The following is a 22,733-nucleotide window of genomic DNA, read 5'->3' as shown; positions in this document are numbered from 1 at the left end:
CAGACAAAGATTCATCCGAGAAGCTGGGATTTCTGGATGAATGCAGCCTTTCTTGAACAATTAGCACAAAACTAATGCTAGTGTTCAGACGGGCTACGAGACTAGTATACTCTAGAGGAGTCTGCTTCGAGAGTAAATGGGCTGGAGTGAGATTAAATCTTTCTAATGTCCATAAATTTCCTTGTGGTTTAACTATGACTTGGAAATATTAAGTTTAATACCTGGAGCTATACCTACAAGTGAAAACAGGGCCTTTAGATTCTCCATTTCTGCAGTTAGGCAATCTAGCTACCAGAAAGTAGCACATAATTTAAAAAAAAAAAAACTTTCTATGTCATCTAAAAATAAAATTGCTTAAACAGCTAAAAAATGCCCTCACTTCATTATAGAGTCAGTGTACAGGAGAATGGCTGTGTAGCTATTCTCTGCTTATTCTCTATGCGGTTTCTATGCTTAAATCAGTTCGATATTATTGACCCATGCATGCTAATACGGGGTTAATAACTAACAGTCAGCTTCTCTATCGACCTGCACTCTCCAAATAAGGCACCTAATTCATTACAGTTGCATTCCATTTATCTTTGTGGCCTTTCACGACAACACAAGTGCATACATATTGATGAGAAAGCAAAGTACAGTACAACTTCAGGTTACCAACCAGCTGCTGTTATTAAACTGAAAGTTCATCCGATTGTTCCAACAACTCTTAGGCAAAATTGGTTAGTGTAGAATTTTAAATCCCGTTCTATGCTGTGATTTGCATGGAAACCAAATCGTGGGCGCGGAACTCTGTCAGAATATTAAAGTTCGCTCTCAATAACTATAATAATGCATGTTTGGATCCTGCAGATTCCTGTCCATCCTGACACTGCAGAATTACATAAGTATGACAGAACCCATTAAGTAATGGCTCGTAGATTAATTCTAGCTATTTATGAGGTAACCAATTAAAACACAGCCGCACATAGGATGACAACATAAACAACCTTTATTTCTCCTTACGAATCGAACTACGCTTCTTACACAGATTTATTATTACATTCATTATTACATTTCGGTTTGCAGTCCAGGGAAATGGAAAAAAAGGAGTCAACATCAACTTGCTAACAGCTCGGTAAAACAAGGCCAGTGCCGTTTTATTACAATGTAAGTTCGCTCACAACTAATCAAGCGTCTTTAGAGCAATTGAAACTGTCTACGATGAACGCATGGTCTCGGCTCGACGTACGACAGACGCGACCGGAATAAGAAGGTCTGCCCGTCATCCCTGAACTTATTTTACATCGACCGTACGCCCAAAGCGCGTCTGTCCATAGCTATGCTAAATCTCTGAGGGCTAAGCATTCTATGCCTCACCTTCTTCTGTGAGAACAGCCTGGCATCCTTGAACCGTCTTTTCCCCTTGAGATTGTTTTAGTATCACAAGAGTATTGAGCCATGAGTACTGAGTATCGAGTACTGGGAAACACCCTTCAGTAAGCCAAGACAAGATCTACTATTTCAAAGGACCCCCAGTAATCGTATCCTTTCTGTATATTTTACAATAGAAGCTCAGATATATTTCTCTTAGATTCTCTATGTATATCTTCATAATTTACAATTAATCCTATGGTCTTGTAATATCAAAATTTCATACAGCTTTTTTGTCACTGAAATACATGAGTAATAATAAACAATTTCTGACATAAAATACATTTATGACTAGAAGTGTATAAGTGTAAATGTGGGACTGCCTTAATTAAAAATGTTCATGTCGTTCTCGTTACACTCCACACAACACAGTGTCCCACGTTTGGTTACAGAGTTTGGTGCTGATCCATGGTTACTGGAATTTTTCAACAGGTACCATAATGAACACAAATTCACAGGAAGTATAAAGAGGAGCCGTTTCCTTGCCGATACGGTGAACTGCTTGTGCCATTTTTTTTTTTTCTTTTTCGCGTTTGTCAGTTTTGTGGAACGGCAACTTAGAAAACTTGAAAACTGGTGCTGCTGGGAAAAAAAAAAATGAACGAGCAGTTCAACGGGATCCCCCGCCACGATAGCACAATTGAAAGAAAATGAAAAGATAACACATTAGATGACCAACACACGAATGCTAAACAATTACATTTTTTTCCCCCGATGTCACACCGACGCTCGCGAGGGTGGGGATGGCTGTTCAGAAATTCAGGGTTTCTGACATCATCTTCCACCAATCCAGTAGCTCCTCCTTCTCCTCCTCCTTCCTCTCCACCAATGACTCCAGGTCGAAGTCCACCTGTGGACACAGGGTCAAAAAGCAATAAGAATGGCTCCTGTGATAAAAGCAAGCTGAGTTCCCTCAATGTCAAACTATCTCTTATGCCCTTGGACATTCCCCTGTATTTGGTGGCTCGACTTATCGCATATCTTGTTTGGCTAATCAATACCTCATCGAATTATTCCGAGTAAATGAACTAAGTGAACTGGTGGTGAGATTTAGCAAATACATGGAGTGGCTGAACTGAAGCGGTGTTCATCTAGCCATCCAGCAAGATATTAGTAACTTCTAGTCTTTATTGTGTTACTGTTCGTTTGCATATATTCCAATGTTAAATTGCGTTATCTGAGGAAATATACACATACTACCCAGACAAATAGCTTTAGAATTTTTTCTTTACTGCCTAAGACGTCATATTATGTATGATGTTATGTATATATTATATTGTGGGGACCGAATGTCCACACCATGTGATAAAAACCTGTTACTTTGATGTTGTGGGACCATTTTTTCGGTCACCACAATAGGAAACTCAATTTTATAAATATCTCTGAATGCATATCAAAAGACTAAAAACGCCAAAAGTCTTGTAATTTGTTTAGTTATTTTTAAATAAGGTTAGGGCTGGGTAGGGGTTAAGGTCATCGTGTTGGGATTAGAGTTTTCCCCATAGAAATGAATGGAGAGTCCCCACAAAGATATAACGTGTGTGTGTGTGGGTGTGTTTGGCACCATACTGGATGTCCAAGCTCCAGTGGGTTGACCTACCCTTACGCCTGGGCTGTGAGGTACTGCCACCTTCTTCATCACAGCCAGGTACCCTGGAGCTGAGGCTGTCACCTTGTAATTCCCAGGGGCCAGAAGACGCCAGTAGTCCCCATCTTTGGCTGGAACACATTTGCAGATAAGGGGACTGAATTTTACTTTATATTGAACTATGATGGTACAGTGGTTCGGCAGGAATGACTGTGGCCTTACACCATCAGGGTTATGGGTTCAACGCCTTGCCTTGTGCCTTGTGCTTTCTGGGACAGACCCCAGGTTCTCTGTCACCCTGTGTTTCTTACAGGGCACGTGCAGAGGGCGTTGGGGGCTGGGGGGCTGAACACCTGCCAGTTTTGCCTGAACTATTTAATGTGAACCTGAGTGTGAGTTTTAAACGTGCCCATTTTTTTGACCTCTGGTCACGTCCCCCTCAAGCTGTTGCCACACACAACCCTGCCTCTTACGCACTTAAGGACTGAAGTGTAAATTTCAGGTCCAGAGAGTAAACAAGATTTTTGTTTCAACCAACCAGTTGAGTATAAAGAGTCACAGTCACTCAACTGGTTGTCTGAGACAAAATCTGGAATTTTACTTTTTGGATTTGAAATTTCCACCTCTGCTTAAGGAAGATCGATGGATATATTAAACCGCAATTTTCATCTGTCCATCGTACAAATGCTTATTTTTAGCAGGGCTGTAGTCAGGCCTACATGTGTCCTTGTCTCCTGTTACCTATTTGTTGTTTATAGCCTAACTACTTTTATATTTTATGTTAAGCTCTTACTGTACATTGTCCTTGGGTACCTTGAAAGATGCTTAAAATAAAATAATTATTATTACTACAGTTATAAAAAGACAGAAATCACAATCCTGCTTGATTGTTTTAAAATCAACATTTCACCTTAAATCTAAATACAGAAATAGAAAACATTATGGATGGTGCATTTCTTAATTCATCCACTAGGTGTCAGCAATGCATTCAGCGCACACAAAATATAAATAAATAAATAAAACACCAACCAGAAGTCATGTCATGGTCGATGTCATCCACAGATATGGTGGCGTTAGAGATAGGGTTCCCCTGTAGGTCCCGCACAAAGCCTTTCACCCCGCGATGGATCTGCCGAGGAGAGCGGTTGGTGAGACTGAAGCAACATAGCATTCCACACAACTCTAAACATTTTCAGTGACGTCAAGAGATTAACGATGCATAGCATCGATTAAGTAACAAACCCGAAAAACCAATTTATGTTGCACTCTCCCAGCACTATATCTGAACTATATCTGGTTTTCAAGTAAGAATTTCATTGTGCTCTGTACGCTGTACTTGGTACACATGACAGTAAACTTCAACTTCAACTTCAACTTCAACGGCTAGCCATACCTGCTCGATGTAATTGACTAGAGAATTTTTGTTCTGGTCCCAGTACATCTTCAGGGTGTCTTCTGGTGGGAATTTGTCACAGCTTAACTCTAATGTGATCTCAAAGCAGTTGGTACTCAGATAGTTGAAATCCTGCATCCCTGAGAGACACACAGAAGGGGTTTGCTTCAACGGCTGAAACATGCAGCGTTTTATTGTTTACTTGATGGTACAGCTAAGTCTTTGTCATCCAAATTGGGTTGAGTTTGGGGAAATCATAACCGGCATAAAATTAACCAGCATTACTCCACTGAAATATACAACTGGGTCAAACATCTGAAGGTTGCTTTTACAAAAAGCTTTCAAAAGCTCTCAGTCTGAATACAGTGCCGTGCTAAGTCTTGGGCATTCATTCATTTAATTCTTTTTAAAAAGTCGATGAGGTATTGATTAGCCATACAAGACGGGGGGCAGTGGTCAAATGAGCGAATTCACGGCTTTACTGGATGGTCGCCGCAAACGCTGGGGTGACTTTAGGTTTTGAGATGACAACGCTAACACACTTTTACATAATATCAGGGCTTTACACCAACATAAAGATCATTTATACATTTCCTTTGACTGCCTAGAACTTTCGTACAGATTGCACTGAACGTCTTGAGGAAAACACTAACATTTTGACACATCCCTTGCAGTTATTCTCAGTACAGAAGAGAAGTGACACACAAGCTCGCTAAATTGACAAGGACCCTGAAGCCCATTGTGACACACACCTCCAGGAACACTGTACCAGGCTCCTCCATTGGTGATCCCATCCACAAAGCTGCTGTCGTCATCATTCTTGCGGCACGGGGCCCGGTTGGGGTCAGACATTATCGGGTTCAAACTGGAATAGGCGCGGGCGAGGCTCTTGAAGATGACATCATCGGGGCTGGCGCTGTACTCATGGGTGGAGCCTATTTCACGAACAGATGGCCAAACCCCACGTTGGGGTCATATTAACCCACTGAGGTGCACATGTCGGTCTTAATAGTCACTTGTTTTTTTCAATTTATTAAAGAGTGACAAGAAAATAAATCACAGGTTTGCTTAGCACTGCCTATTAGCCTGGCGTTCTTCAAATGCGCCATAACGACGCGCATTTGGTGTACGGCAACTCAGACTGCCAATAAGTGGAGCCACACTGTCCAAACATTGTGAGTCATTACTCATTGGCGTTAGACCATTTTCGTGTCCATGGCAACAGGGATGGGGCTCTAGCACAGTGAATAACCTTTTGTGTAGCTAACCTTGCGTCATGCGCTCTCTGCGAGCACCTGCCTCATTCTCCTCTAACCGTTGCTTTGTTTTCCACTAACCTGCCGAACAAACATAAAGTGAACAGTGCGAAGAGCACATTAAAACACCAGGGACACCTTTGTATTACGAACAGTTAGGAATTTATCGCCATGAGCTTAAGAAGAATTTTTGTGCTAATGCTACATGTTTATATGCCTGGAGATGAACATTATATAAAATTGTTGCGCAACACTAGCCTGGCAGTCAAACGCCGCTTCCAGTGTACCGGACATGGAATGAGGCAACCACCTCAATCAAAGCATTACGCAGAGAGGGAGTAAGGCAATAATCGGCAAGGTGATTGTTTACGTTGCCCAATAAGCCTTTAAATACGAGCCTCCCATTGTGGCCTCAGAGGCAGAGAACTAAAATGTCAGACCCACCACTACGAGTTTCGTCATAGGGGTAATTCGCCACAACATCTCCGCCGTGGAGATTGGCCGAGAGGACGAAAGGAACGTCCATGATCCAATGGATGACTGCCTTGGTTTCAGGGGCAAGCTGCAGAGAACATTGAAATTACAGGAACTCAGTCCACCCTTAAAATAAACAGTTTAGCTGCATCTCGCAAAAACTGGATGGAGCTTAGATGATGTACTCTTCAGTAGAGATCACAACCATAATGTATTAAGTGTAAATAAATATCTGAGTCACACTGTACTTAATATTTACTAAAATATTTAATGAAGGGATGAAAATTGTATAGTTAATAAGGTGTCAAAACAAAATTATAAAAGAAAAATGTGTCATGCTCACATTATTTGAAAACCAGATGATAAAATACTTCTTCAAACTATACCTGTCACTGGAAAAGTACACATTTGAAATAACTTTGCAAGTAATGAGGCAGACCTATAATAACAGCTACAACTAATAAGCCCTTACATTATTACACTGTCGATATGAAGGTGGTGTCTGCTGGCGTTTAAAATGAAATCCCAGCAGACAGGAGTAATCAAATCCAAACAAGGATAAGACAGGCTAGACTAATCAAACCAGTAATTAGATGATGTTTGCTTCTACAAAGTCATCCATACATCCACCTTCGGATCCCTTCAGTCTCAGTGACAGGACTGTTATATAATTTTTATTTTTTACATAAAAATATCTTTTTAAGTATGTGATTTTAAGCTGCCAAAGAATCGACAAGGTCAAGTGTAGCTAGGCTGAGCTTCCAATGAATTCCCAAGAGTAAGAATAACAACTTCTAACGAAGCAATAACCTAATAAAACTATTCCATGAGCAGAAAGTGTAACATTACGAAATGCAGAGAACATTGAGTGGTGTCAGGAGAATGGAGGTGCTCCTGGAACAGATGTGTCTTGAGATGTTTCTTGAAGATGTTCCTTTAATACCTCATTCTAACATATTGAGTATTGGCTTCTCGTTCTCGGTCTATACCTTGGTGTTCTCCTCCACAGCCTTCTTGTCCTTCAGAAGGTGGTTGTTGGCTCCTCCCTCCTTCTCATTGACATAGACGATGCGATCCAGGTCGGGGAAGTTCCTGTTCAGGTCGACACCCTGTGCATTGCTGCGGCCCACAAACCAATCCTTCAGGTCCCCAGGCTGCGGGATGAGAATGGGGGCGAGAAAGACAAGACGACCTTCAAGGTCAGGTCCGAGACGGGTCCAGGGCACGCTGGTGCACGGGGAAGCTGAGCATCTGCTCATCCCGAGGTCAACTCTGAAGCCAAAATGCATCTGACAAATAATGACATCATTTCATTTCACAGTCATCGGCGTTTATACCCTTCAGACACGTGGATAATATTCCGCATAGCTATTAAGGAACAGGCAAGGTCAGTAATTCATCAATTTGAAAGTATCACAGGTCAGCATTCAAAATAAACAACTAAAATGTACCAAGCTTGTTTTTGACAGACATGTTTATTTTATTTTTTTTTGCTGGGGGGGTGAAGGAGCATGAGTGTTTTTCAGGTACATAAGGAGGTAAATAAGTGCAAGATTGTGCAGAGAATGAAGTGGGTATTGGGTTTGTGGCAAATGGTTTGAAGGCTGGCACACGGTTTTAAGGCTGCGGCATCGCATAAAAGTGAATTACCTCTTAGATACTGTGTTACGCATAATTTACTACGCAAAATCACTACTGTGTCGGGGAATCAAGAGCTAATAATTTCTGTATGTTACAGACATAAATGTTGTTAAATATACCACTTTTTCTTATTTTTGAGTTCAGAAACTATGCATCCCCAAACGGCTGGTCGATCCGATAGCTGACAGTAGGGCCGAGAGGGTGAATGAGAGGCCTGGTGATGTGTGATGGAGGGGGAATCTGATTGGTCAGCTGAGAGACAGCTCTGTGTGATACCAGAAGGACACCTGGGCTCGCCGAGGCCACTGCCCCATTTCCCTGGCGGCCATGTTTTCTGGGAAAGATCCTTACAGTTCAGCATCAGCTAACGAGCTACGTGCTAACATGCTACATGCTAACAAGCTATGTGCTAACTAGCTACATGCTAACATGTACAGATAAGGGGATCTCGCTTAGATGAATAATAAAAATAATAATAATAATAATAATAATAATAATAATAAAATAATGACGACTGCCCACATCCGTGCAGCCCTGTGCCAGCAGTACCTGGGAGGCGGCCTTCTCAAAGCCATCGGGATTCATGGAGGGCATGATGTGGATCCGCGTGCTGTGGATCAGTTCGATGATGGTGTCATTGCCCCGCTGGTACTCGTTGCAGAGGTTTTGCGCCAGGTAGATGAGCAGCTCGCGGCCCACTGCCTCGTTGCCGTGCATGTTGCCGATGTACTTGAACTCCGGCTCGCCTGGCGACAGAGGGTGATTGGTGTTACCACGGCAACCAGTTGCCAAGCCGTCCACGGGACAGCAGTCAGGCTAGGTCAATCCCCCTTGGGGATGACAGGAAAAATCCTGTTTTTAAATAAATACATTGAAGTGCGAAAGTCTTAGGCTGCCATTTTAAATTATGTTTAAAAGATCTTCATGTTGGTGTATAACTGTGATATTATGTTTAGGGCGACTATATTTGGCTTTGCCCCGGGGGTGGGATGCAAAAAGAATCGCCAAAGCAACACAAATATGCACACAGAAAGTGCTCCGACTGTAGAAAGCAATAGTCAACATGAAACAAAATGAAATCCCAGACATTTCCAGCATTTTTAGGTCCCAAAAATGAGGTCAAGTCCGGGAAAAAAAGGACGTATGGTCACCCTAACTATGTCTGTTGAAGTGCGTTAACTCTCCTAAAGTCACCCCAGTATTTGACTTAATCAGTTTCTAATCAATACCCCATCAAATTATTTAGCCAATTATGTTAATAAGTGGTGATGAAATTTAACGAATACATGGTGCCCCTAAAGAGAGGTTTGGGAACTGGAGAGGTGTTCATCTAGCCATCCAGCAGTATGCCAGTAACTGTCTGGAGAACAGAAGAAATTCTTATTTTTTGTATCGTGTCACAGTTCATTTGCATATACTCTACTGTTAAACTGTGCTTTTCTGAGCAAATGTACACGTACTACCCAGATAAATAGCTTTTAATGATTCCTTTGATGGCGCCAACACTCCCGTACATTACTGTAATTAACTCCATGTACGTACATCTCAGCTGAAACCTAATTACCGTTGGAGAGACATTTCCCCCGTCTCCACAGCGGCGTCTTCACTTCACTGTTCAGACACGAAACTATGTCACGGAGTGATTTTTCGAGTCAGGCAGTAGTCACGGACACCCCCTCCCACCAGGCACCGCTAGAAGACTACACCTGGTGCAACGAGCGTAATATTTTACGTTGTAGTACCGTCTTTTGGCCACCGCTCATCAAGCACACAGTTCAGGAATAGTGACATAAAAGCAGCTGACTTGCCAATTACCTGACAACGCGTGTTTATAAAATGAAACACAACGTGCCGCTTGTTTGATTTCCCTGGTGTCTCAGTTGCGATTCAGCCAGCGATCGCACTCGGCTTCATGAGCAGTGACCCTTTGTTTACGGGGTTTTTACTCCCGTTACGTTTCATTCATTTGGAAGACACTTCTATCCAAAGCAGTGTATATTTACTGAGAAAACAGGAGCAGTTTAGGGCTGTCTGCCGGGCAGCCGATTTGAACCAACGACCTTCCAATTACAGCCATGCTGTTCTAACCTACTGAACCACATGACACCACCAAAAATACGTACCTAAAAGACCCCCCCCCCCCCCCCCCCCATCTTTCTTTGGCCATATTAGCAGCTGCGAGCTAAAATGAAAAGAAAACAGGCAGAGAGACGCCCCCCCCCCCCTGGCCTCTGAGGGGCTGACCTGGCCAGCTTTGATTTTAAAAGATCCACAACAGATGGTGGGGGGAACAGTTGCTGTGTCCTCCAACCCCCCCCCCCCCCCTCCCCCCCAACACGCCAGTAACCTCAATATCGAAAACGTGATCTAACCATCTGAGACATTTTGTTGCTAGTTTTTGTAGTTCTGGTTCTGCTGATTTCTGGACTCCAGTCAGACTGACATCCTTAAAAATTATAATACTGAGGACGATGCGCACTTGCCCCCCCCCCCATTTCCTTTTTTTAAAGAAGCGAATTGCTGCATCTGCAAGAAATACTAGCTGCTAAATCAGTCTGCATCCTGTGTGTCTGCAAGCAGAATAAAATAAGTATTTCAGGAGAATGTTTACTGACTCTCAGAAAGGGAAAAAAAAATCTAGCCACGTAATTCATCTTCCTGAGAATCGTCTCCCTTTGCCGAATTCGCCCACGGATGAGGAGCGGCCCCTGGAAAAAATGTGTGCGCTTGGCCAACGCGGCTGGCCTGGGTGGACCTCCGGCTCCCACAGTCAGCTCTAAGGTGGAAGCTCAGAGATATTCCTCCAAGATGTTTCATGCACATTAAGGTCAAAACCCCTCCAGTCGATCGCAGCGACTGTTTATTCTAAGTGTCGGCATTATGTACAAGATTCATTGTTTGTGTGTCAGGTATTAAATGTTTCAATCACTATTATTTACACTCGCGAAATAAAACTCTCCAGACGAAAATACCGCGACTATCCGAGGCGCATGTTTCTCATTACACGCAGACTCATTTTCCCTTGAATTCCCTTTCATTTCCTTCCTGGTTACAATATAACTCCGGGGCCTCGATTATCCGAACCGCGCATTAAAACGCCTCAGCATTTCGCAAGGGGCCGTGCGTTTCACGAGCCCGGGCCGTAATTTCACCGCAGCATGATTTTGGCAGCAGCGTTTACTTTCCACAGAAAGAACGAGAAGAAAAGCATTCTTGGCCCCGGCGATAGGAAAGACCTCGATCTGAGGAACGGCTGTAAAGGCCAGAGCCTACAGAGTAGTTCTGTAATGTGAGGCAGGTAACTCACGCTTACGCAGAGCAGCCCACCTGCTCCATAAAAACCCATCAAACAGTCTAATAAAGTAAACTCCACCACCGATAAAAGCTCTTTTGCCCCCCCCCCCCCGGATATTCCATCCATCCCGTTTCCATAAGAGCCCCATAAGCCACACTAATCCAGAGCAGGGTCAAGGAGCGGCAGAAGCCATAGATCTTAAAACCGGGCTGCGTCGGGAAAATCCATACTCTGGTGAACGACTTTGAGCGGATGCTTATGTCGCAGCCAGAGACACCACCGGGTCCTTTAAGGCTGCCCGTTGTGCTGCCCGAATGCTACTTCCTTACACAGGTGACGGCGGCTTCAGGGTCTCAAGGACGGATTCAGTACACAGTCCCCCGCCCCAGCTCATGGGGGAGCGGAGGTAAACAATGCCAACAATCCCACTGCTGGGCCCAAGCACAAAAAAGGAAAAGCCTTTTAATTATTTACTGCAGTGCCTTTGGGTGTGTGTGAGGTAGCAGGCAGAGCGGAAGGCACCCTATTGCAAGCCGGCTGGCATTATCCCCGTCCCTCCATCCATCTTACAACCACTTATCTTAGTCAGGGTGACCTGAAGTCCATCCCAGGGGGTACAGGGAGCAGCGCTGAGGCACGACCCAGATGGGATGCCAAGCTGTTGCCGGCCGACCGCAGTCAAACGCTAGAGGCGATTTAGAGGCGTCGATTAGCCTTTGAAATCCCAGGAGACGCGGGGAGAAAATGCAAACTCTACACTCCGAGCGGATATGAGATTCTAAGACCCATGAGGCGGCAGTGTTTCCACCGGGGGTTCAATGCAGATGTGAAGAATGGGCTTTATTACATGATGACTCACACGTTTATCAGATAAAGGACGGTTACGCCGGGGGAGGGGGCACCGCCTCAATATGTCATTAGCTGTATGTGATACTGTTGTAGCTGACAATACACCGCCCTTATCTAGGAGAATGGAGATTCCTAGCTGTGGGGCATTGAACAGCATGCAATCGCGTTGACACATATGTTCAGTCTGAACAAGTGTGAATATAACGATTTTCATTGGTTCCGGCCATTGAGCCGACAAAGTATTTGTAGGTGATGCTGTAAGACGCGGCTGCTAAGACGGTCATTTCTGGCGGTTTAGGCCAGGAGCCGGAGCCACTGCTTCGGAAGGGGAGCGAAGGGAGTGAAGCAGTGACGCGGAGCCGCCTCAATGGGCCGTGTTTCCGTCAGTTACGGCTAGCGAACCGCCCACTCTGACGGGGGGCAGCATCAGCAAGGCGTGACGCACCTCGGTGGAGCTGCGGGGGTGGGCGACGTGCTGCCCGTGCTGTGCAGAACAGAACCGGGGGGAGGGGGCGGTCACATTAATGTCGCATGAGGATGGTGAGGTTTTATAGAGGCTTTTGACATCAAAGGAACGTCCAGAATGACATCCAGCCTCATGTTGAGACAACTCGACTGCTTATTTAACGGTGTGCTAAGAAATTGGAGGACAAGTGACAGTCCCCAAGGATGGTGAGTTTACACCACAAAATGCAAGTAAAAATGATCCTGAGATATGAAGATTTATTGCAAGCTAACCTCAGCATGTCCACTAAGTTTTAATGGACGCGGCATGGAAGGAGTCGCCAAAAGTCATCAGCTCTGCGACGCCGTTAGACAGGAAGATGGTGACGAGAACTGAAAGATGGCCGCTCGTTATAAGACATAAATGTGCATTAAGAAATTATAAGTACGGTGGCTTTGTTATTTCCGTCAGATTCACTGATCTGCAAGTTCAGGAGCGCCATCGTGTTCATGCAGCATATATAATGACTCATAATTATCGATGGGAGTGTGCCTTGGAATGGAACATAGCAATAGAGATTGAATGAAACTGATTCATCATCTGTAATGAGCGTCTGAAGCCAGCCCTGGGGATAACGTTCCAGATCCTGGGGCCTTTGATACTGAGAAGGACTGTTTCTCAAATTATAGATATTGCATTGGCTTATTAGACTTTAGACTTGGGAATTTTCAGTCATGAGCTTTGAATAAATGGTCAGGACTGAATTGATCCCACCTGAAAAAGCGTTGCTAAATACCTTAAGTTGGTGGGGGTTAATCCTGGGGTGGGGCTAGGTGAGACGAGGGGCGTGGCCATTCACCTCACCTGTGACTTATTACCAATCATGACCAAGACCGTAACGCTTTCCACAAACCAGCGTCAGTTCTGTTTTCCTTGCCGTTTCTCCATGTTATGGAAGCAGATATGGCTTATGTTCGTTCTCACCCACTGTTTATGCTAAATTCACCACAGCCTCTTAAAATCCCTAATCCTCCCTACCATCCTAGTCACATGGTCCTGCCATCCCACCAATGACAAGTAACATGAAAGAAATTCCACCCACCCATCTTACAATCAGTTTTTTATTGAACTTTCAGCTGTACTTTTCTGTCTTTTGTCTATGTCTCAATGTTACGTTTAAATGTCTTACGTATTTATGTTCTACTCTATTTATTACTGTATCTTGCAGTACGATCAACAAGATCGAAATTTCATCTCAGTGTATGACCCATGTATCATATAGCTAAAGATGTCAACAAAGATACTCTGACTTGACACTGATCAAACTCTGGCCGGCAGTGACTCCCATTAACCAAGGGCAGCGTTCAAAAGGTCAATCTAACTGAAGGGCCGACTGTTTATTAAAAAAAATCAGAATACGGCTGGAAGACACCGCTAATGGCATTACCATTCTGATCAAACAACATCATGCTGCAGCCAGGTTTCAGTAACGTAATCATGTATGTTCATGTTGCTCAAAATGTATGTTCAGGTCTGTTCAAAATCACCCATGCAGCTCTCAAAGTGAGCAAATACGAGTCATTATAACAGTACTAGAACAAACCATTCCTATGAAATATGAAAGAGGAGTAAGATCTGAAAAATCCCACTGCCTTTCTCTTATTTCCCAGATTTTACCGATAACAATATGCAGTAAAGCTGCAATATATTACTTCTGCATTATAATTATTGTATTGTTGCACATTTAAACCAATTGCTTTGAATTAGCTTTTGGGTTTGTTGCATTCGCATTCAAGGCACAAGATGCATAACTAATGTTATTATATGTGATTTTACTTTAAAAAAAAGTCAAATTAAGAGTGGAAAAGGGGTGTAAAACAATACTAGAAATGAAAGCTATTTCTGAAACGCTGGCCAATTTCAGTGACTATAACATAAGGTTCATATATGCAGTCATAAATGAGCCGTTTCCACAATGCTAATATTTCTTTCAATAACTTTGTTTTGGTTTCACCTTCTTTTATATTCAGGAAGAAGTTCATCGTTGCTGCGCATTATTGTGTGACAGTCAAACGGAGAAGCAAATAAGATTCACATTTCAGAGTGTTCCGCGTCAGTACTGAGGAAGGGGTTGCAGCCAGACCATGAAAATGTCGAGCGGTGAACTGAGGCCTGCGCCATTAAGCCAGCAATCCCAGTTGGCTTATTGCATTAGCGGCCCATGGAAGGGGGGCACCTAGGGGGAGACATGACCAGCCGACAGAAGCTGGCCCTTTTTAAACATGCGGGTTCCTGCATGATGAAACTCAGTCGCCTGCACTCAGTCATGCCCCTCCCCCCTTGCAGCAGGGAGTCCCCCTTCCCACTCCATCTGCCTCTCACATGCACACACTCTACTCAGGGGCGCAGCCAAGGGGTTACCCTACATAATTACAGCTTGGAGGCATTTTCTGCTTTACAGTGTAACATGCGAAGAACCATTAATGACGAGTTCTCTATACTTAAATGAGGCCTTTGCAACTTACGTGTTGTCTTGCATATGTTGTTTTACGCTGGTACAGCTAATGAAAGTAATCTGGCCTTTTTCACTTATAAAAATACATTAAAGGGACCACAAAACTGCACGCCAGTAAATGCAAGAGCTCTGATATACTGTCTTGGGGAAAAAGAATACAGACGCCATATTGTGCTCTGGGAACATTATGTGCGAACGTTTCCCGTCTTGTGTTTCTCAAACTTATGATGTTATTTGACTTTACAAAGAACAGTGCCGTGCAGAAAGAATTAGCCAGTGTGGAACAATAATGGAACAATACAAACCAGAAATGTGGCTGAAGCACAGGGGACACCACACGGCCATTTAGAGAAATAAAAAAGTCAAAACGGTTCATGTGTTTCATGCAGTTACTATATTTGTTCATGATTTGTACTTGAGTAGTAACTGAGTTACTAGGTTACTTGTGCCTCCTTAAGTCCAGAGGTGGAAAGTTCAGGTCCAGAAAGTACAAATCCAGACCATGGTTTTGTTTCAACCAACCAGTTGAGTACTCTGTGACTGTGCCTCTTTATTCACAACTGGTTGGTTGAAATAAAAATTTATTCTGGATTTGTACTTTCTGAACCTGATCTTTCCACCACTGCTCAAGTGTTACCAAAAGTTTCATTATTATGAATTGTGGGGATGTTTCACAAATCAGACTCAACAAAGTACGGTGCCTGAAAAGGACGACTGCCAAAACTCCGAATCGATAAAGTCATCTATCAATCCGTATGATTCCAAAACCATTCTGAAAGTGCCACATCGTTCAGCCCTTGCATTATAAAATTAAAAGTGAATCGCTTTTTGGTTTATCGTGATACATTTCAGTCACTCCCCTATCAGAAAATCCTGACAAGCAACTCTTACAATAATCATCACTTCAAGTCTGATCCAGCTTAGCTTATATAATGGATGAAGCTGTGCCTCACGGTCCACAGTTTAATGTGCTTTGGACGCTAAAAATAATATGAGGTCCACAGTAACATACATGTACAATTCAGTGGGACTTAGAGCATAACATCTCACGGAACAATCTATGTATGACACTTTATATTGTACGGCTTAACAACCCTGTAGCGCACCCCTCAAAATGCTAAGATATGACAGAACGGCGATATTACCCAAAACATCTCCACCTGACTATCAGACTACCATTTCAATTGATTCCAGATCCTTGAGCTCAGGTGGTCAGAGTGAGAGCTGTATGGATTCACTGATCATGGCACAATCTAGCCTTCTCTGGGAGGTAACTAAAGGCATCCCAGATCACATGACGAATTGCTGCGTAAATCTATAAGTGGAACAATTGATAACATGATATACACTCACAAGCCTATCTTTGGAAGGATGTAACTCCACTGCATTTAAATTTAATTTTCCGAAGATCTCGTATCACAGTGAAAACCAAAATTCGCCGTTAATAATTCACGTGTTTTTGAAGTTCAGTGTAGGTTCTCCCCGGCGCATTTAAGCTCAGTGTGTCAACCGGGAGAGTGAAACTTTGCCGGATCCTTGAAAAATCCATCGGTCGAGGTTTCTCGTCAGCACCTGCTGGCTGTTCTCTTGGCAACAGAGACGGTCACCGCAGACCCCTCCTGTGCTCATATAACTCAGCACCTCCTGCCTTGGTACATAAACAGCAACGCCCGAGCCCTTTGCCGAGAGACACCAAATATTGACGCTATTGACACTGCTAGGTGCTTTCCCACTAGGCCTATTCAGGGGTTTCTCTCCTTTACAATCTGACTTTCACCTGTGCCTAGGAAACAATGAGAATCCAAAGTGAGGACTGTCATATAGGGAGTATAACTGAAATAACTGAAATATGTCATTATGGTGAGGCAGTAGTCATAGTTTGTCTTACATCGGTAATACAGATAAGAAGGCCCTGACTAGGAGAATTAGTTGGAAGATGGATGGATGGATGGATGGATGGACACCAGATTATGATCATTTTCTATATAAAATGTTAACACGCTTGTAGTACTAAGAATGATCTCTCACAATCTCTTATACACACATTCAGTACAGTGTATTTACATAAACTGTCTTTTTCTGTCTTTCATTAAGATCTTAACAAGCCAAAACAATTTTCAAGAATTCCCTAACGTGATAAGTATTTACACCTTCAATATGTTTGTTTACAGGAATGGCACCGCTGTTTGATGGATTTTTACGAAGTTTTGTGTCAAACGCTACTATAATAGGCATTTTTAAAATTTCTTCAAGAAAACCATGTATAGCTTTTTCGGAACAGAGAGGTGGGTGTCTGTATATTCTGGCAAAGGGAGGATTTTGAGGCAACGACAGCCTGGAGACGGAGTGGAATGTGGGCACCGCTAGATTGTCCGAGTACAATACTGTCCGGTACTAAAATGTGACTATACAGCGTCCAGGAAAACACTATTGCAAAAAGCAAGAAGTCTGTGCTGTACAAACAGAGTATAGTACTATATTTTACATATCTGTCAGCTATAATATGCATGTGAAAATATTTTAAGCATCTACTACTTAACTGCATATATCTGTATACTGTGCATTTCGCCTGGCATGTCCGTCAATACAGTTCAAATATTTCCCGTCTGTATGCTTCTGCATTTTGCAGACGAAATTCTCACATCCCGATACACAAGCGGAAAATCACCAGGAAAGAGTCATGCGCCATGATAAACCATTACGTCGAAAAAAAAAGCAACTTTTAAAAGTAGTCATTGCTTTGGCAACAAAAAGTCACTGATAAGCTCCCATCCAGGCACATAGGGTCACATTATAGTTCGCTGTCTTCTAGGTTAACATCAGTAAGGACAGAATATGAGTGTCTTTCATGAACGTAGCAAATTTTACAGGTGGTAATGAATTGACAGAATGCACAATTTTAATTGGAATACTATCGTGACCTTAAAAATATCCCATCTGGCCGATTCAGCTTGAAGCCTATTAATTATTGGTTAGGATTCTTTTTTCAGAATTTAAGTGACATGATGATTTTTCATAGAAAGTTTGAACAGACACTGAGCTGTCATGCTGATAAATAATCCTTAGTGTTCTGTGACAAAAAAGATCTGCGCAACTAGCTATATTTCTACAGGATATCGTCTACAAATCCTTTCGTTTTTATAATGCCAGTATAATAGAGACCTGGGCACACTCCCGTCTCTGCCCTGATCTGACGATGCGTGTTCACACGCGTGTGAATAACACGTTACACGTAATGCACAGAGGCCAGCAGGGGATCTTCACGAGAAGCCAGGGCATCTGAAAAACCAGGTGCTCCATATCTGAGTCACCATCCCCCCAACAGGGTCCGATCCTCCAGTAAAAATGCACGACTTTGTCATGTGCTGTCTATCGGCCAATGAGGAGCAATCATGAAAATGCACAGATTCAATTATGAAACCATGCATTTACATTTACATAAAATAATATTTGCAGGCAGTCTGTTATTTGCTGGTTGCTATTTAAAGATGACAATGGACTATATTTGTTGTAAATAATATTGTTTCTGAGACACTCTGCAGACATTTTAAGGTTTTAAGTCAGAAGCTACTGTGGAATATTTCTAACCTAGCCTGGCCTCCTGTGTTTTTATTTTAAGCAATAATGCGCGTCACTGGTGCTCTCAATTAGCATATTTTCAAAAAGATCATGTTTTCTCCTTTTTCCTTTTTGATATATTTGGCTGTTAAATACAATACCTTCAACTGTTTATAATACTTTATATACAACCTGTGTCTTTTTTTACTGAAAGCTAAAAATTATATTACACATTACGTAGGTCAAGCTATATATTCAATACGTAAATATCAAAAAAGTTTACTGAACCCCAAATAAAAACACAGTATAGACACTGGCACCAGTTCTCACATATAATTTGACTTAATTTGATACAATTTAATATCAATAAATCTCAATATGGGTACAGAACCAATTAAATATCGCACTTGCAGTACAAAATGCATCATTGTGGCTAATTCCTACCCATAGTCTGCATTATGCTAATCTTGTTAGCTGACTGACGTACTTGGGCAAATGTATACAGAAGGATACATGCTTTTTTAGGACCCACCTGTCCTGTTCAGGGTCATGGGGGGTCTACAGCTCATAGGCACAAGGCAGGGAACAACTGAGGAGGGGCACCAGCCCATTGCAGGGCACACTCACACACTCACACACACTCACTCACACACCTACACACCATTCACGCCTACAGACAATTTGGTAACACTTAGCCTCAGCATGTTTTCAGAGCATAGGGGGAACCCGGAGTACCTGCAGGAAACCCTACAATAACACAGGAGAACATGCAGACTCCATGCGCATGGAACCCGAGCAGAGACTCAAACCCTGCTTCCCAAAACGTGGGGCAACAATGTTAACCACTGCACCACCACACCACTCTACAGCAAAGACGTTCTCAAAATTTTCAGCGAAAAAAGAGACATCAACCAACACAGAATCCGTACTCGGTCCGTAGTGCTGCTACCAAACAGCCTGAGTAAATAACACTCTGATGGTGTTACTTTAACGTCAGTCTAAGTCAGGCTGACAACAGAGCTTGACAGGCTCAAGGGGATAATCTTATCTGTCACCATGGCAACAGCTATTTTTGATTAACCTTAAATTGCAACGCAGCTAAACAGCAAACAAATTTCCCAGTCACTTTCCGTACATCCGCCGGCAGAAGCCAGAGATAGTAGTTGCCAAGAAACCAGACCACATATAAAAAATATGGAAATCAATTTCGTAACCCATAAAGCACTCAGACGAGTGCATGTGCTAGATTACTCATAATGTAGAAAAAAAACTGTTTTCCAAAACTCTTCATGTCCTCTTTATTTAGAACTGAGAATGCCAAATATTTAAACTAGTAGTAATCATACCTCAGATATGCAGTGTTTGATTAAATATTACATATAGCTGGAAAAAAAGATCCCCATTATAATTCAGAAAAAAAATAATCTCTGCAGCTGTTTAAGCATATTATTTATCCTATTTTCCATTCAGATAGCAATGCACGTTTTGTTGATTACGTATCTGGAGCAGAACAATACTAGGGCCAACAGTAACTTCCTGTTTACCCAACACTGTCCTATATCACAGTGCTTCCCAACCCGGTCCTCAGGAACCTCCAAACAGTTCATGTTTTTGCTCTCTCGCAGCTCCCTGCCAGACAGTGCACATTTTTGCTCCCTCTGCTATATTGTGAGGGCAGCTGCAAAAAAGATATCACCCCCCCACACACACACTTTTACTATAATACCTGCTAATTTGTAATTGCTGATTCTGAGGAACGTAGCACCTAAAGCAGACCTGGGGAAAACTGTTCAGCCGTACTGAGCATTTTACGAGAACCACATATTTGGTATGTCGAGTTAAGTTATGCTAAAATGTGTGTTTGCTATGCAGTGCACCAGTTCTGTCTCTGTGGATGTTGCATTCATACCAATAAATACATTGTGCTGTGAAAATATACCACTTATTTCGAAGCTAGCATTAGTGCTCAGTGATAATGGCAAAAAAAAAATAAACGGCTGGCGATAAATAACTAATGTGCCAGTTGCCATCTTCACTGGTTCACTGCTTCACTGGTTCTGGGCGTTAAAGAAAGATGCAGGTGGGTTTCTTCAGCTATGGATCAAGCTGATTCATGACACCAAAAATAAACACAAGGTCACCCACCTCACCCCTGCCTCGTGCCCCGTGTCTCCTGGGGAGGCGCAAAACTTGGTGACCCGGCGCCAGGTAAGTGAGTTTGAAAAATGGATGAACAGATCAGTGGATGAATGGATGGATAGACGGATAATTGCTGTACACCCGTCTTTAAAGGAGAATCCGTATACATCCGGGTGCGTTGTGATTTTATGCATAACTGACGCTCCAGTGGGAACAGAACTTGACCATCTATGTATCTGCATGTCTGCAGAGATACGCTTCGCACTATGCCATACAGTATATTATTATATATCTGGAACAGCACTACGTGACTATCTCACACCCACACGTACAACTAAAGGCAGCCATGTCTGTTCCCAAGGAGACCCGGGGCAGAGTCCTGATGGACACAGCGATGAGGAGAGCATGGTTAGCAGTGCAATGCAGTGTCTCACAGTGCCATATTATATACGAAATGCGACGGAGAATACAATAGCATGACCAAAACTGTCATATCATGTAGTGTCATTTCAATTTACCATGATTTAAACAAGTAATTCTATTGCATGTAATCGCATGCAATTACGTATTAGTAGAAACTAGCTGCTTCTCTAGTACTGTCTAAATCTTCGGAAGAGAAGCAAAGCCTATTCCGGTCACATGAACGGCGTTTGCAGCACGGCGATGAGAATTCAGATGAAGCAGCCAGATTATACGCATGAATCATTGATGCACTGCAAAGAGGGGTGTATTCTGAGACGGCACGGGGGGCCGGGGGGAATTCAGCGCAATGCCAGGCTTCCCGGGGGGGATTCAGATATGTCACGATTGGTCCAATCGCTGCTGCAGCACTGGTGTGGAAACACGCCGTGGCGTCTCTCTCTGTAACTGAGGACGGCACCTTATACTTAACGTGAGCGACGGAGAACCGCGTTAACGCTGACACGTTGGCGTCTAATAAAGAATAGGGCGCTGCAATAATCGCATTTCCACTGTTTGATTTAGAGGTCCCTTCCTGATGTGTGACAAAAACCTACTGGAAAAAAACACGACTGGGAGACATGATTAGTCATCCAATCTGTTCATATTCATATGATATTATTATTAACAACCCACAGATCTAATATATAATTATGCCTACAATGTATTCTTCGCGATTATTTTTTTTCCTAATATAAAACATTTTATTCCTGAATATGTTAAACATCTTTTTACCCAAAACGACTGATTTAGACAATTCTGGTCGACTTAAATTCGTAAAATCTGGCTGTTTATGTACACACAAAACACCTGATTCTACGGAACAGGAGAATTAATGCATAGTTCCCAATACCGGTCTGGAAGTAACTGAATATTAACGCGTTTGTTGTGTCGCTTCAAAACACATATTGCGACTTAATTCCTGCACCAAAAAAAAACGAATCTATGCGTCAACAGCTTGCAATTTGAATAAAGGTATTTTAAATGGCATTTTTGATGGGGGAAGAGATAAGAGTAGTTCTAAGCGTTATGGATCTTAAATGGTCGCTCGTTTCCTACGAACCAGGTTCGTGCACCCCCGGGTTGTCGGACATCTCCAGCACCAGGAGCTCCCTCCCTTCGAAGCTCTCGCCGATGGTGTAGATCCGGCTGATGGTGGGACACTGCAGCCATACCGACACTAGGGACTTCCTCAGCTCCTCGTAGCGGTGGTACTCGAACGAAATGCCCCCGTCTTCGGCGAACCTCTCATCCGCACTCGCACGCTTCTCCTCTCCGCATGACAGCAGCGCCAGAGTCCCGCACAAAGCGATGAAAAAGAGCCGCTTCATGTCTGCGATGCCGATCGCCCTGCCGAGTGTGACGGATGACTCCCCGGTCTCCTCTGTCCTCTGCCCGCTTAAGGATGCGCTTTACTACCCGTCTGCACGCAACTAGGACAACATTGCGCATTGGCTACACGGAGCGCTGAGGTGCCCGGGCGCTAGAAACGGGAGGGGCGCGGCTTCGGGGGCGGCGTCTAATGTAAATGGATCAAAAATAGCCTCTAAAATGATCCGCTGGAAAGTGCCTTGTAATATGCATCTAGTGGAATACGACTATTATTGCATAAAGAATATCAACCATCCGCAGGATCCCGAAATTCATATAGGCTACGTTAGAAATACATTATAGATTAGGTGATATGACCATTTAAATATATACCTTTTAA

General features: G+C 43.1%; 1 protein-coding gene across 1 annotated transcript; it reads right to left on the bottom strand.

Annotated features, from left to right (window-relative positions):
* Window positions 1-970: 970 nt before the first annotated feature.
* Window positions 971-22,512, bottom strand: cpe (carboxypeptidase E). Its single transcript, XM_023799370.2, has 9 exons — window positions 22,086-22,512; window positions 8,312-8,508; window positions 7,111-7,275; window positions 6,092-6,209; window positions 5,144-5,326; window positions 4,392-4,531; window positions 4,028-4,127; window positions 3,011-3,129; window positions 971-2,260 (listed from the first exon to the last, which is right to left on the bottom strand). The coding sequence occupies exons 1-9, from the start codon at window positions 22,351-22,353 to the stop codon at window positions 2,162-2,164; spliced, it is 1,389 nt and encodes a 462-aa protein (XP_023655138.1). The 5' UTR covers window positions 22,354-22,512; the 3' UTR covers window positions 971-2,161.
* Between the last annotated feature and the right edge of the window lie 221 nt (window positions 22,513-22,733).

This window comes from Paramormyrops kingsleyae, chromosome 25 (assembly GCF_048594095.1).
Source record: "Paramormyrops kingsleyae isolate MSU_618 chromosome 25, PKINGS_0.4, whole genome shotgun sequence".
Taxonomy (NCBI): Eukaryota; Metazoa; Chordata; class Actinopteri; order Osteoglossiformes; family Mormyridae; genus Paramormyrops; species Paramormyrops kingsleyae.
The sequence above is the reverse complement of the archived record's forward strand: the minus strand, read 5'-3'. Positions and strand labels throughout refer to the sequence as shown.